At 45.9% G+C, this 12,805-nt stretch overlaps 1 protein-coding gene across 1 annotated transcript; it reads right to left on the bottom strand.

The window, feature by feature from the left end:
* Positions 1-10,166: 10,166 nt before the first annotated feature.
* Positions 10,167-12,334, bottom strand: LOC127034764 (uncharacterized). Its single transcript, XM_050923987.1, has 2 exons — positions 11,928-12,334; positions 10,167-11,097 (listed from the first exon to the last, which is right to left on the bottom strand). Exons 1-2 carry the CDS (start codon positions 12,331-12,333, stop codon positions 10,604-10,606), a joined length of 900 nt encoding a protein of 299 aa, XP_050779944.1. The 5' UTR covers position 12,334; the 3' UTR covers positions 10,167-10,603.
* Positions 12,335-12,805: the final 471 nt, after the last annotated feature.

Here is a 12,805-nt window from a genome sequence, read left to right as displayed (position 1 = left end):
GAGGTTAGTACAATCAGGGAGGATGAGGCCCTCTTCTAGCAGTTGAGGTGTGAACACCAAGGGAGGAGAAACTGCTTTTGTAGTTGGCTAGCCATTCACAGTCTTTGTTTAATCCTGAGCTGATGGTGTCAAATTTGCAGATGAACTGAAGCTCAGAAGTTTCTCTTTGAAGTCTGGTCCTGAAGTTTTTTTTACTGCAGGATGGCTACCTTTAGATCTGCTATTGTGTGTCCAGGGAGATTGAAGTGTTCTCCTACAGGTTTTTGTATATTGCCATATTGTATATTGGAATATAAACTGTCAGGAACAGTATACCTGATGGTGCCACAGCACAACTGGTTGCTGAGCTCTGTGACTTTATCCTCACACACAACTATTTCAAATTTGATGACAATATATACCTCCAGACCAGTGGCACCGCTATGGGCACCCACATGGTCCCACAATATGCCAACATTTTTATGGCTGACCTGGAACAACACTTCCTCAGCTCTCGTCCCCTCACGCCCTTTCTCTATCTATGCTACATTGATGACATCTTCATCACCTGGACCCATTGGAAGGAGACTCTGGAAAAATTCCACCATGATTTCAACAACTTCCACTCCACCATCAACTTCAACCTAGACCAATCTACATGGGAGGTCCACTTCCTAGACACCATGGTGCAAATAAGTAATGGTCATGTTAACACCATCCTATACTGAAAACCCACTGACCGCTATGCCTACCTTCATGCCTCCAACTTCCATCCCAGACACACCACACGATCCATTGTCTACAGCCAAGGACTGAAGTACAACTGCATCTGCTCCAACCCCTCAGACAGAAACCAACACCTACAAAATCTCCACCAAGCATTCTCAAAACTATGATACCCGCACGAGGAAATAAGGAAACAGATTAACAGAGCCAGACATGTACCCAGAAGCCTCCTACTGCAAGACAAGCTCAGGAAAGAAACCTACAGGACTCCACTGGCCCTCACATACAGTCCCAGCTAGAACCCCTCCAACGCATCATCAGGGATCTACAACCCATCCTGGACAATGATCCCTCACTTTCACAGGCCTTGAGTGGCAGGCCAGTCCTCGCTCACAGACAACCCAACAACCTTAAGCATATTCTCACCAGCAACTACACACCATGCCATAGTAACTCTAACTCAGGAACCAATCCATGCAACAAACTTCGATGCCAACTCTGCCCACATATCTACACCAGCAACACCATCACAGGACCTAACCAGATCAGCCACACCATCACTGGTTCATTCACCTGCACGTCCACCAATGTAATATACGCCATCATATGCCAGCAATGCCCCTCTGCTATGTACATTGGCCAAACTGGACAGTCCCTACTTAAAAGGGTAAATGGACACAAATCAGATATTAGGAATGGCAATATATAAAAACCTGTAGGAGAACACTTCAATCTCCCTGGACACACAGTAACAGATTTAAAGGTAGCCATCCTGCAGCAAAAAAAACTTCAGGACCAGATTTCAAAGAGAAATTGCTGAGTTCCAGTTCATCTGCAAATTTGACACCATCATTTTTATAAGGCCAAGAGACCCATCTTAATACACATGAGCTGGGACTGGTTTCCAGCAATGCATTTGTCAGTGTTTGGCTGAGGCCGAAAGCCCTGGCAAGAGCTGGACCTGTTCTGCCAGCATCACACATCCCACTTTTAGTGTCATTAATATTGGCTAAGCCAGGTGACCTAATGAACAAATACAAAGATTATTTTATGGGTGAGGCAATGTCCTAGGGAGCACAAATTTAAAGTGGACACTAACACACAACCCCAAAACCCAAGTCTCATTTTGAGACTGATTCATTATAAATCTTAAAATCTGAAACCTTGGAGGGAGTTATCAAAATGGATGCTCCTATAGCATGGAACAATCCAATAGTAGTACTGTGGGAGAAATTACACAGAGAACAGTTAGTTTTGGAATCTGTTAGTCTTTAAGGAGCCACCAGACTTTTTGTTGTTTTTACAAAGAACAGTTGCAACTGTACTGAAACCTGTAAGTCCTCAACAAGGCAGCCAAGCAAATGTATTACCAGTGACTACATTTGTTGATTAAACGAGTAAATTAGCTAAGGTCTAGTTTTGCAGTATCCTGGTTGCCAGGTTCACTTACGATACCAAGAATCTACGATGCTAACCATGTTGAGTATTCCACAAGGGTGATGCAGATGCACCTGTTCACTCATGGGAATTTATGTAGTTCCAGAAATGTTGCCAGAGAAAATGAGCCACATTTGGAGGTAATTTGACCAAGGGATTTCCAAATTACAGGACCCACCCAAAAAAACAGTTTCTTCCTGCTGCCTTGTATGGTTAAAATGGAAGGTACTAATGACTTGCTGAATCACAGACCTCATTGAGATTGATGTCTGAAAAATGCCCCTTCGACTAATGTCAGAGGGATATGTTACTCATAAGCCCCTGCCTCCCAAAACAAAAGGAGTTTTGACTCTAGCTGGTGGTGGCTAAAATTTGACAGTCACAGGTGGCAATTTTATTTTGGGGGAAAATACTCAAAGTATTTTGAGAGGGAATTAGATATGTGACAGCTTGATGGGAAGGAGATAGGCATTAGAGTGTAGAGGAGTGGGAAAATGGGGGTGGTGGTTTGGGGCTCAGAAGCAAGGGGGAGGCAGATAAATGGCGATGGGTGGAAGTGGAGGGGAAAGAGGTTGGGGCTCAGGTGAGGGAGGGGTGGGACACTGGGAGGGGAGACATGGGGCAGGATCACCAATCAACCCCATATTCTCCTCACTTGTGCGTATGCCCAGCTCTGAGGGGCTTTTGCTCCTCTAGGGAGTTCTGAGGCGCCCTTCCCCACCCCTCACATAAAGCTTGGATATGGGGGGCTTGCCCTCTAGGGGTGTCTGAGCCCCTACTGGTGCCCCCCATGTGTGCCTATGAAGAATCTCTTCGGGTAGGGAGGGGACACATTTCAAAAAGGTACATTTCAAAGGTTTACTGGACTATAAGTGAGCAACAAGACATGTTTGTTATTCATCACTGCTGGCGCAAGAATGACAGCACTTTTTGTATCCATGAAAGCTGGATCCTGACCCAAGGTTCTGGTGGTGCTGAAGTTGCTGAAGGTGAGATGGATATTCCAGAGAAAGACTTTACCCTCCTAAGGTTGTGTTTAGTCTCATAGCAGCATGGTCTACTTTTGTTTCATTTGTTACTATAGCTGTTTCTACTACCCTTACTCAGTAGCACTTGAAGCTCTCTCTTTGCTAATAACCTTTTCTTTGTTTTATCATCAGTAGATCTGAGTGCTGTTAACATTAAGCAAAGTGTGAGCTCTTACTTGAATCAAATAAGCTGATGTGTATACTGCTCTTTGAAGGGAGCAGTCTTACTGTGAGTGTCCAGTGACAGTGGCTGGATACCACAGAGAAAGACTCTTCAAGGAAGTTCAGAGACTGGGGTGCACCAAATGTTACCTGCAAGACAAAGAAAGGACTGACAGCGTCCTGAGTTTATCTGGCATGGCTAATAAACTCGGGTGACAGGGAGCTGTCACCCCTTTAGTACCAGCAAATCTCTCTCTGACTGAGACAAGCAGGTAACAAGGTAACCCACAGTCTTGTGTGCACCTAGAAAGCATCCCAGACTCCCTCCTCCCCCCTAAATCAGCCTCTGGAGGGTGTTGTCTTTTTGGGAGAGTCTGAGAGCTCCTCACGGCCCTGTATGTGGGCAAGGTTTTGGGGATTGTCTTCAGTCCTGCCACTTTGGGTGGGGAGCTGAGAATGGGTATACTTCATGCATAGCACGGCTGTAAAGTGCTCAGGAGGGGGCTGGGAACACCCACTGAGGTGAATGGAGCAGTTCACCTCTTACAGCTATTGTTTCAGGTTGCACTGGTCTCTTGGGGTGTTCTCTTGCAGCTGAGAACATCACTATAAGATGAATGGGCCACTTCACACCTTTCAGAGATTCCTATGCTACAGGTGGATTGGTAGAGAAGCCCTTTTTTTCCATCATCCCTCTATCCTTCCTGCTTGAAGGACAATACTTCTAAATGCTCTAAAATCCACACGCTGGCATATTATATCTGCGCTGGGAGTCCAGAGTAAGATTAGTGTTCCAAATTTGGGGTCAGTTGAGCCAGGGGGTTTGGAGACATAAGACCCCCAAAAATTATAGCTATTTTCAGGTGTTGCTTCCAAGGGTGATCTTTATGTTTTGGTTGGTTGGTTTTCTTTGTGTAGAGCTAGATAGCAAACTATTATGGCTCTGCAGGTCAGAATGGTCTTGATTAGCCACATTTTACCAAGGTAGAGCATGGCACCCACTGAGGCCCCAAACTGTGAAAATTATTAAAGAAAATATTCACTTATTTGTTTGCATAGATGTGAAGTCTGGAAGGATTGCAGTGCACCACTAAAGAAAAAACCTTGAGGTCATTTCTATGCAGCCACTTTACGTTTGCCTGGATAGTTCGAGGACTGTGCCAACACCATTAACCCTGGTGAACAACCTGCCACTGTTATTTCCAGTCCGAATCTTTGTATATGTGTGCAATACACATTTAATAACTCATGTTGCCTGATACAAGCTGTCTCTGCTATACTGTGTTTTTATTTTATGGGGCAATTTATGGTGAACACAGCAGAACAGTCAGTGGGCAGTCTAACCAAACATTTTGTTATATTGGGTAAGGAGGAGCAGGAGACAGAGGACCTGGTGTAATGGGGGTATGGGAGACAGGAAGGGTGGGAAATGAGGATGGGTAGTAGGCAACCCTTGGACTGGTTGTTTGAGAAAATCTGTTTTACTAAGCCAGAGAGTGTGGGGTGGGAGAGACAATATGAGGCACAGAAATGGCTACTTCCTAATTTCAGGCAGATTAATGTTGATATTCCTAAAGCCACACAGCACCAAGGTTTAGAATAGACAGTGCAGGTACCTTGACTGCTGAGGGAAAATAAATGCGTGTGATGCCATGGTTGCTAATGAGTCATAGATTCTAAGGCCAAAAGGGAACATTATGATAACCTAGTCTGACCTCCTGTATAACATAGGCCATAAAACTCCCCCAAAATAATTTCTAGAACAGATCTTTTAGGAAAGCATCCAGTCTTAAAAATAGTCAGTGATGGAGAATCCATCACAACCCTTGGCAAATTGTCCCAATGGTTAATGTTTCTGACCCTTAAAAATTTACACTTTATTTCTACTTTGAATTTGTCTAGTTTCAACTTCCAGACAGTAGATAGTGTTATTTCCTTCTCTGCTAGACTGGAGAGTCCATTAAATATTAGTTCCTGAGATAGGTATTTATAGACTATAATCAAGTCACCTCTTAACATTCTCTTTATTAAGCTAAATAGATTGAGGTCCTTGAGTCTATCACTATAAAGCATGCTTTCTAATCCTTTAATCATTCTTGTGGCTCTTCCCAGAACCCTCTCCAATGTATCAACATCCTTCTTGAATTGTGGGCACCAGAAGTGGACACAATATTCCAGAAGTGATCACAGCAGTGTCAAATATAGAGGTAAAATAACCTCTCTACACCTATTTGAGATTCCCATTTATACATCCAAGGTTCACATTAGCTCTTTTGGCCACAGTATCACCTTGGGAGCGCATGTTCAGCTGTTTATCTATCATGACCCCCAAATTTTTTTCAGAGTCACGGCTTTCCAGGTTCGAGTCCCTTATCATGTAAGTAGGACCTACATTCTTTGTTCCTAGCTGCATATATTTACCCATGTTAAAATGCATATTGTTTGTCTGAACCCAGTTTACAAAGCTCTCCAGATCACAGTGACCTGTCTTCTTCATTATTTACCACTCTTCCAATTTTTGTGTCATCTGCAAACTTTATCAGTGATGATTTTGTGTTTCCTGCCAGGTCAGTGATAAAAATGTGAAATAGCATAGTGCCAAGAACTGACCCCTACAGAACCATACTGGAAACAAACCGTCTCAATGACGATTCCCCATTTACAGTTACATTTTGAGACCTATTGGTTACCCAGTTTTTAATCCATGTACTGTGTGCCAGTAATTTTATGTCATGCTAGTTGTTTAATCAAAATGTCATGCAGTACCAAGTTAAATGCCTTACAGAAGTCAAAGTATATTACATCAACACTATTACCTTTATCAACCAAATTTATAATCTCATAAAAAATATCAAGTTAGTTTAAGAGGATCTCTTTTCCATAAACCCATGTTGATTTGCACTAATTACATTATCTGCCTTTATTTCTTTATTAATCAAATTCCATATCAGCCACTCCTTTATTTTGTCTGGGCTTCTCAGGTTGACAAGTCTATAATTATCTAGGTTACCCTGTTTACCCTTTTTAAAAATTATCACATTAGCTTTCTTTCAGTACTCCAAGACTTACTGAAAAATCAACATTAATAGTCCAGTGATTTCCTCAGCTAGCCCCTTTAAAACTCTGGGCCTGCTGATTTAAAAATGTCTAACTTTCATAGCTTCTGTTTATCATCCTCCAGCGATATTAGTGGAATGGAGAGAGTGCGATCATCAACATATGATAAGACTATATCATCTGTTTTTTCCCCGGAATACAGAACAGAAATAAATGTTGAACACCTCTTTTCTGCATTATTATTGATAATTCTATTTTCATCTAGTAATGGACCAATACCATTGTAAGGATTATTTAAAAAACTCCTTGAATTATGGGCACAAGAAGTGGACACAATACTCCAGCAGTGCTCACAGCATATTTAAAAAACTCCTTATTGTCCTAGTATTGCTCTACTAGTCATACAGGACCGGTGCAAGGATGTTTCGTGCTCTAGGTGAAACTTCCACCTTGGCCCCCACCCTGAGGCGCCCCTCCCATGGCAGCTCCCTCTCTCTGCCCTGAGGTGCCCCCCTTGCACAGCTCCCCACCCCCAACCCTCTGCTCTGAAGCAAACCCCCGCCCCAGCTCACCCCTGCTCCTCGCACGAGCACCCTGAGCATGCCGTCGCTGCTTCACTTCTCCCGCCTTCCAGGCTTGTGGCATCTAAGCTGATTGGCACCACAAGCCTGGGAGGTGGGAGAAGTAAAGCAGCCATGGCGTGCTCGAGGAGGAGACGGGGCAGGGGTGAGCTGGGGTGGGGAGTTCCCCTGTGTGCCGCCTCCCCATTACTTGCTGCAGGCGGCCCTCCCCATGCTCCCGTGCCCCAGCTCCCTCCGCCTAAATGACGGCGGCGACCAGGGCGGCCAATCCAGCCGTTAAGGTCACTGCCAAATAAAATGGCGCCCCCCAAATCCCAGCACCCTAGGTGACTGTGTAGGTTGCCTAAATTGTTGCACAGGCCTGTAGTCATAGAATTCTTCTTATGTCCCTTGACTTCCCTTATTAATTTTTATAGTTCCTAACTTTGATAATTCATGACTATCATCCTCCCTTTCCTTCTATTTGTTACACATAACTTTTTTTTATTTATTATAGCTACCTTCACTTCCCCTCTAAATCGGGTCTGGTTTTTTAACTTGCACTGCATTCTTGTTATACTTATAAGCAGCACACAGGATCTTTATAGGGGAGAAGGCAAAAACGCTGCATTTATTGAGAATACAGCAGTTAGATATGCTTTTCTCTCTCTCACACACACACTCTCTCACACTCTCTCTCTCCAGTTGATGTTTATAGGTACCAGTCCAGAGTCTGGATCAATCTAGTGGCCAGCCAGATTGGTCGCAGAGGAGAGCTGGGCTCTGTTGGTCACAATCTGATGCTCCTGGAGTAGTGGCAAGACGAACCTAAAGTCCCATGACAAAGCACCCTGTTCTTATAGTCTTTTTTCTCTGTTGAAAACTGACATAGCAAAATCCATAGATTCTGACCAGCTTACTTCTTAATTGGTGTTATCCTTTGATGTAAACATTCTAAAACATCTCTGAGGGGATCATCCTGTCCCGGATTTGATTTAATCAATTGTCTTTAGGGGTGCCAGCCTTACCTCAGGGTCATCAATCTGCCCTTCCTTCATCATGGATGTGTGTTGATGGTGTCGTTAAGGCTCTCCACTCCTCCTTCCTTGGCTATTTGGTTATAACAATGCCCTTCACACCTTATTTTTTCCTGATGCATACATTCCTCATTCACACAAACAGTCTTTTACAGAAACCTTTGAGTATACAAACAGTCGCATTTTATATTGAGCAAAAGACATTGTAAATTAAGCCTTCCTAAATCTTATAATCAAAACAATTCACATTGGGGCCCAGGCCTTCAATGTTCCTCTAATCTCCTTAACACAGCCCACGTCCACACTACAGGGTAAAATCGATGTTATTAAAATCGATTTTATAAAGCAGGCTTTATAAAATCGATTTTGCGCGTCCACACTAGAGGTACTTACATCGATGTTGAGCGTCCATGTTCCCTGGCGTCCATCTTTTCCCTGAGCGTTGCACTCTGGGTACCTATCCCACAGTTCCTGCACGGGTCCCTGCCCTTTGGAATTATGGGTTACTAGCCCAGTGCATGATGGGATCAAAGTCCCCGTCCTGGGTGGTTCTGGGTACAGCCCCCCCCCCCTTCCTGTAAACGGCACACAGTCAGTTCGCGCTGTTTTTACTGGCTGCAGTGAGGGAAACGCCATTTTGCAGCAAGCATGGATCCAGGTCTGCTCTTGTCCTTGATCGCGAACGCTGTAAATAATTCACGCATTCTCGTTCTATCACTGCTGACCCATGATGCAGAAATGCAAGAGAGAATGCTTGAATGCGGGGACGACAGCGATGACGAACTGGAGAACGAGTTTTCTGACTCCCCGGGCGCCTGCACGTTGGAGCTCCTGACGGTTATGGGTGAGGTTCTACCCGTTCCGCGCCGCTTTTGGGCACGGGAAACAAGCACTGACTGGTGGGACCGCATAGTCCTGCAGGTGTGGGACGATTCGCAGTGGCTGCGGAACTTTCGCATGCGTAAGAGCACTTTCTTTGAACTTTGTGACTCGCTTTCTCCTGTCCTGAAGCGGCATAATACCAGGATGAGACCAGCCCTCACAGTGGAAAAGCGAGTGGCAATAGCCATATGGAAGCTTGCAACGCCAGACAGCTACCGGTCAGTCGGGAATCAATTTGGAGTGGGCAAATCTACTGTGGGGGCTGCTGTGCTGGAAGTATCCAAAGCAATCATTAAGCTGCTGCTTCGAAAGGTTGTGACTCTGGGAAACGTGCAGGCCATTGTGGATGGCTTTGCTGCAATGGGATTCCCTAACTGTGGGGGGGCCATAGATGGAACCCACATCCCTATTTTGGCACCGGAACACCAGGGTGCCCAGTACATTAACCGCAAGGGGTACTTTTCAATGGTTCTGCAAGCCCTGGTGGATCACAAGGGACGTTTCACCAACATCCACGTGGGATGGCCAGGAAGGGTTCACGACGCACGTGTCTTCAGGAGCACTACACTGTTTAAACGGCTGCAGCAAGGGACCTACTTCCCTGATCAGAGAATAACAGTTGGAGATGTCCAAATGCCTATAGTTATCCTTGGAGACCCAGCCTACCCCTTGATGCCCTGGCTAATGAAGCCATACACAGGCAGCCTTGACAGTGCTCAGGAGTTGTTTAATTACAGGCTGAGCAAGTGCAGAATGGTGGTAGAATGTGCATTTGGCAGGCTTAAGGCGAGATGGCGAACGCTTCTTACTCGCTCAGATCTTAGCCAAACCAATATCCCCTTTGTCATTGCTGCTTGCTGTGTGCTCCACAATCTCTGTGAGAGCAAGGGGGAGGCCTTTATAGCGGGGTGGGAGACTGAGGTAAACCACCTGGCCGCTGATTATGCGCAGCCGGACACCAGGGCAATTAGAAGATCTCACCAGGATGCTGTGCGCATCAGAGAAGCACTGAAAGTAGCTTCCTCATGGGCCAGGGTACAGTTTGAATGCTGATTTTCCTTTCAATTGATTGCTGCCCTCCCCGTCTATGCGGTGTTGCTGCTGCAAGATACTTTGCCTGTAGCATTCCTCAATTGCTTGCTTAGGTTACTTGCGAGAGCTGTCCATTGGAAAACATATAATTCTGTATTTCCCAATTATTACCTACCTCCACCATTAGCTGCTTCCGTCTGCTGCTAGGCACAGTACCTGCAACCTTCCTTAACTGCTTTTTTATTGAAAATAAAGTTACTACTATTTGTTACAAGAATTGTGTTCTTTATTTAAAATAAGACCCTTTCATCAATCAAGCATCATGCTTGTTGTTACAATACTGTGCATGAAATTTCATAACTCAGCGTTCTATGGGGGACGGAGCGAGGGAGGTTTGGAGGAAGGGGGAGGGAGGTTTGAAAGAAGAAAGTGCATCAGAGAAGACAGAACAAGAATTCTCATGGACCAGGTTACGGTATGGCTGCTTTCTTTGTTTTCCCTTTATTACCCATATCCCCAATTGTCAAATCCTGATGCTGATAACTAGCTTCCGTGCAGCTTTCCAAAGCTGCTTGCTTTAGTTCATTACCAAACTACAGTCACACTGCCTTAATAGCATGACCTGAGAGTAAAAATAGGCAAAGGTGCCATGGGAGAAGTTTGGATCATTAGAGGAGGGAAAAAACAGGACACAAAGGGCTTTTCAATCTAATGAAAGCCTTCTGGTTGGAGTGTCCGCAGCAGTGGAGGGGGCTGGTGCAGAGAGCCTTCCCCCACGCGTTCTTACACGCCTGGTTCTGGAAGGTGTGGGACAGGGTGAGTACTGAGGGAGGTTATACACGGGCTGTAGGGGCATTCTGAAACCACGGAGCTCTTGCAGCATATCGCGGAGGATGTCAGTCTGATCACGAAGAAGATCCAGAGTTGCTGCTCGCCAGCGCTGATCTTCCTGCCACCTGACATCATTTTTGGCGTCCCTCCTGTCTTCGCGTTGGTCCCTCCTGTCTTCGCGTTGACTGGCAGCCTCCCTGTACTTTGCGACCAGTTGCTTCCAGTCTCCCTGCAGAGCTCTCTCTGTACGGGTTACTGCCATAATTTCGGTGAACATGTCCTCACGCGTCCTCCTTTTCCTCAGTCTTCTTATGATACCCCCCCCACGTAGATGAGAAGCGAGAGGGAGGCTGGAGAAATGTGCAGCTGTGTGTGGGGGGGTGGGGTTTGGAAAGAGTGATAAAAGAATCATAAGAGACACATTTCACACAACCATGCATACAGTCTTTCTCCTCACTGACCTGTGCCTGTTACCGAACCTTGAACATTTTACTTTACCACAAGGTCACCTTAGGATTCCTTCAATACTTATTGCTTGTGGCTGAGGACAGAGAGTTCTGCTCAGACGCAGGTCAGGGGAGCACACAGACCATGCCCGGAGAAAATGGTAAGTTAATAATGGCTAGTAATCCCTGTAGTAGATTGTACTGGTAATCAAGCTACTCTCCTTCCCTGCTTTGCTCTCGCGTTCCCCAAACAAGCAGGTCTACTTGCCTGCGGTTTGCTCGGTGGTTCGGGGAACGCGAGAGCAAACCGCGGCGAAGCTACTCTCCTTCCCCGGTTTGCTCTCGCGGTCCCCGAACAAGCAGGTCTCCTTGCCTGCGGTTTGCTCGGTGGTTCGGGGAACGGGAGAGCAAACCGCGGCGAAGCTACTCTCCTTCCCCGGTTTGCTCTCGCGGTCCCCGAACAAGCAGGTCTCCTTGCCTGCGGTTTGCTCGGTGGTTCGGGGAACGCGAGAGCAAACCGCGGCGAAGCTACTCTCCTTCCCCGGTTTGCTCTCGCGTTCCCCCAACAAGCAGGATGAATCCGCCCTGTTACAATGGAGACTTTTCTAAAAACCACCTCATGGGTCACTGTTTTAGGAAAGGTTTTTAATCTACTTGGTCAGTGACTCTAAGTACACGTACTGATTTGAAGCACCCAGTAAAAAAGGCTTACATTAAACCAAAGCTTTTAGTAAAAAAAATTACACTCACCAGAGGACGGTCCCTCAGCTTCATTTTCTGGAGTACTGCCTTGAGATGGCTGGCAGGGAACCTCAGTAAGGGTGAGGAAAAGATCCTGGCTGTTTGGGGGGATAAAATGCTCTGTGCTCTCTGCTGGAGCCTCCTCCTCTTGGTCCTCATCATACTGATCATCGCCATCAAATAAATCTTCCGTAGTTGCAGGAATCACGACACCCACCTCTGAATCAACAGACAAGGGGGGGTTCGTCGTTGCGCTGTTCCCCAATATTGCGTTAAGCTCGTCGTAGAACCGGCATGTTTTGGGGGCAGAGCCTGACCTGCCCTTTGCTGCTTTGGTCTTCTGATACGCCTGTCTGAGCTCTTTCACTTTCACTCGGCACTGTAAGGAGTCCCTGGTATGTCCCCTCTCCCGCATGGCATTAGAAATTTTTTCAAAGGTTTTCTCATTTTGTCTGCTCGAGCGCAGTTCTGAAAGCACTGACTCTTCTCCCCATACAGCTATCAGATCGAGTAACTCCTGTGTGCTCCATGCTGGAGCTCTTTTCCTATTTTCAGGAGACTGCATTCTTCTCTCTGCTGCTGAGAGCTCCACGCTGTGCAAGCAGGAAATGGAATTTCAAACTTCCCGGGGCTTTTCCTGTTTACCTGGCCAGCAGAAGAGTACCTTTACCTGTGTAGAGCGGCCACTAGAGCACTGTGGGATACGTCCCGGAGGCCATTAACTTCGATGGCCGTCCACACTATCATAAAATCGATTTTAAAAAATCGATTTTGGGGTTACTCCTCTCGTTTTGATGGAGTTCCAAAATCGATTTTAGGGACCCTTAAAATCGATTTTATGCACTCTGTAGTGTGGACGGTTACAGCTTTAAATCGATTTAGAGCTC

This window comes from Gopherus flavomarginatus, chromosome 1, assembly GCF_025201925.1.
Source record: "Gopherus flavomarginatus isolate rGopFla2 chromosome 1, rGopFla2.mat.asm, whole genome shotgun sequence".
In the NCBI taxonomy this organism is placed as follows: domain Eukaryota; kingdom Metazoa; phylum Chordata; order Testudines; family Testudinidae; genus Gopherus; species Gopherus flavomarginatus.
This window is presented reverse-complemented; position numbering and strand designations above follow the sequence as displayed.

Bases quoted from the DNA above. Each gene is read 5' to 3' on its own strand.
- LOC127034764 (XM_050923987.1), bottom strand. From the start codon at position 12,333: ATGCGGGAGAGGGGACATACCAGGGACTCCTTACAGTGCCGAGTGAAA. The intron at 11,098-11,927 runs GTGAGTGTAATT...CCCCACACACAG, and splicing joins AGCTGAGGGACCGTCCTCTG to CTGCACATTTCTCCAGCCTC.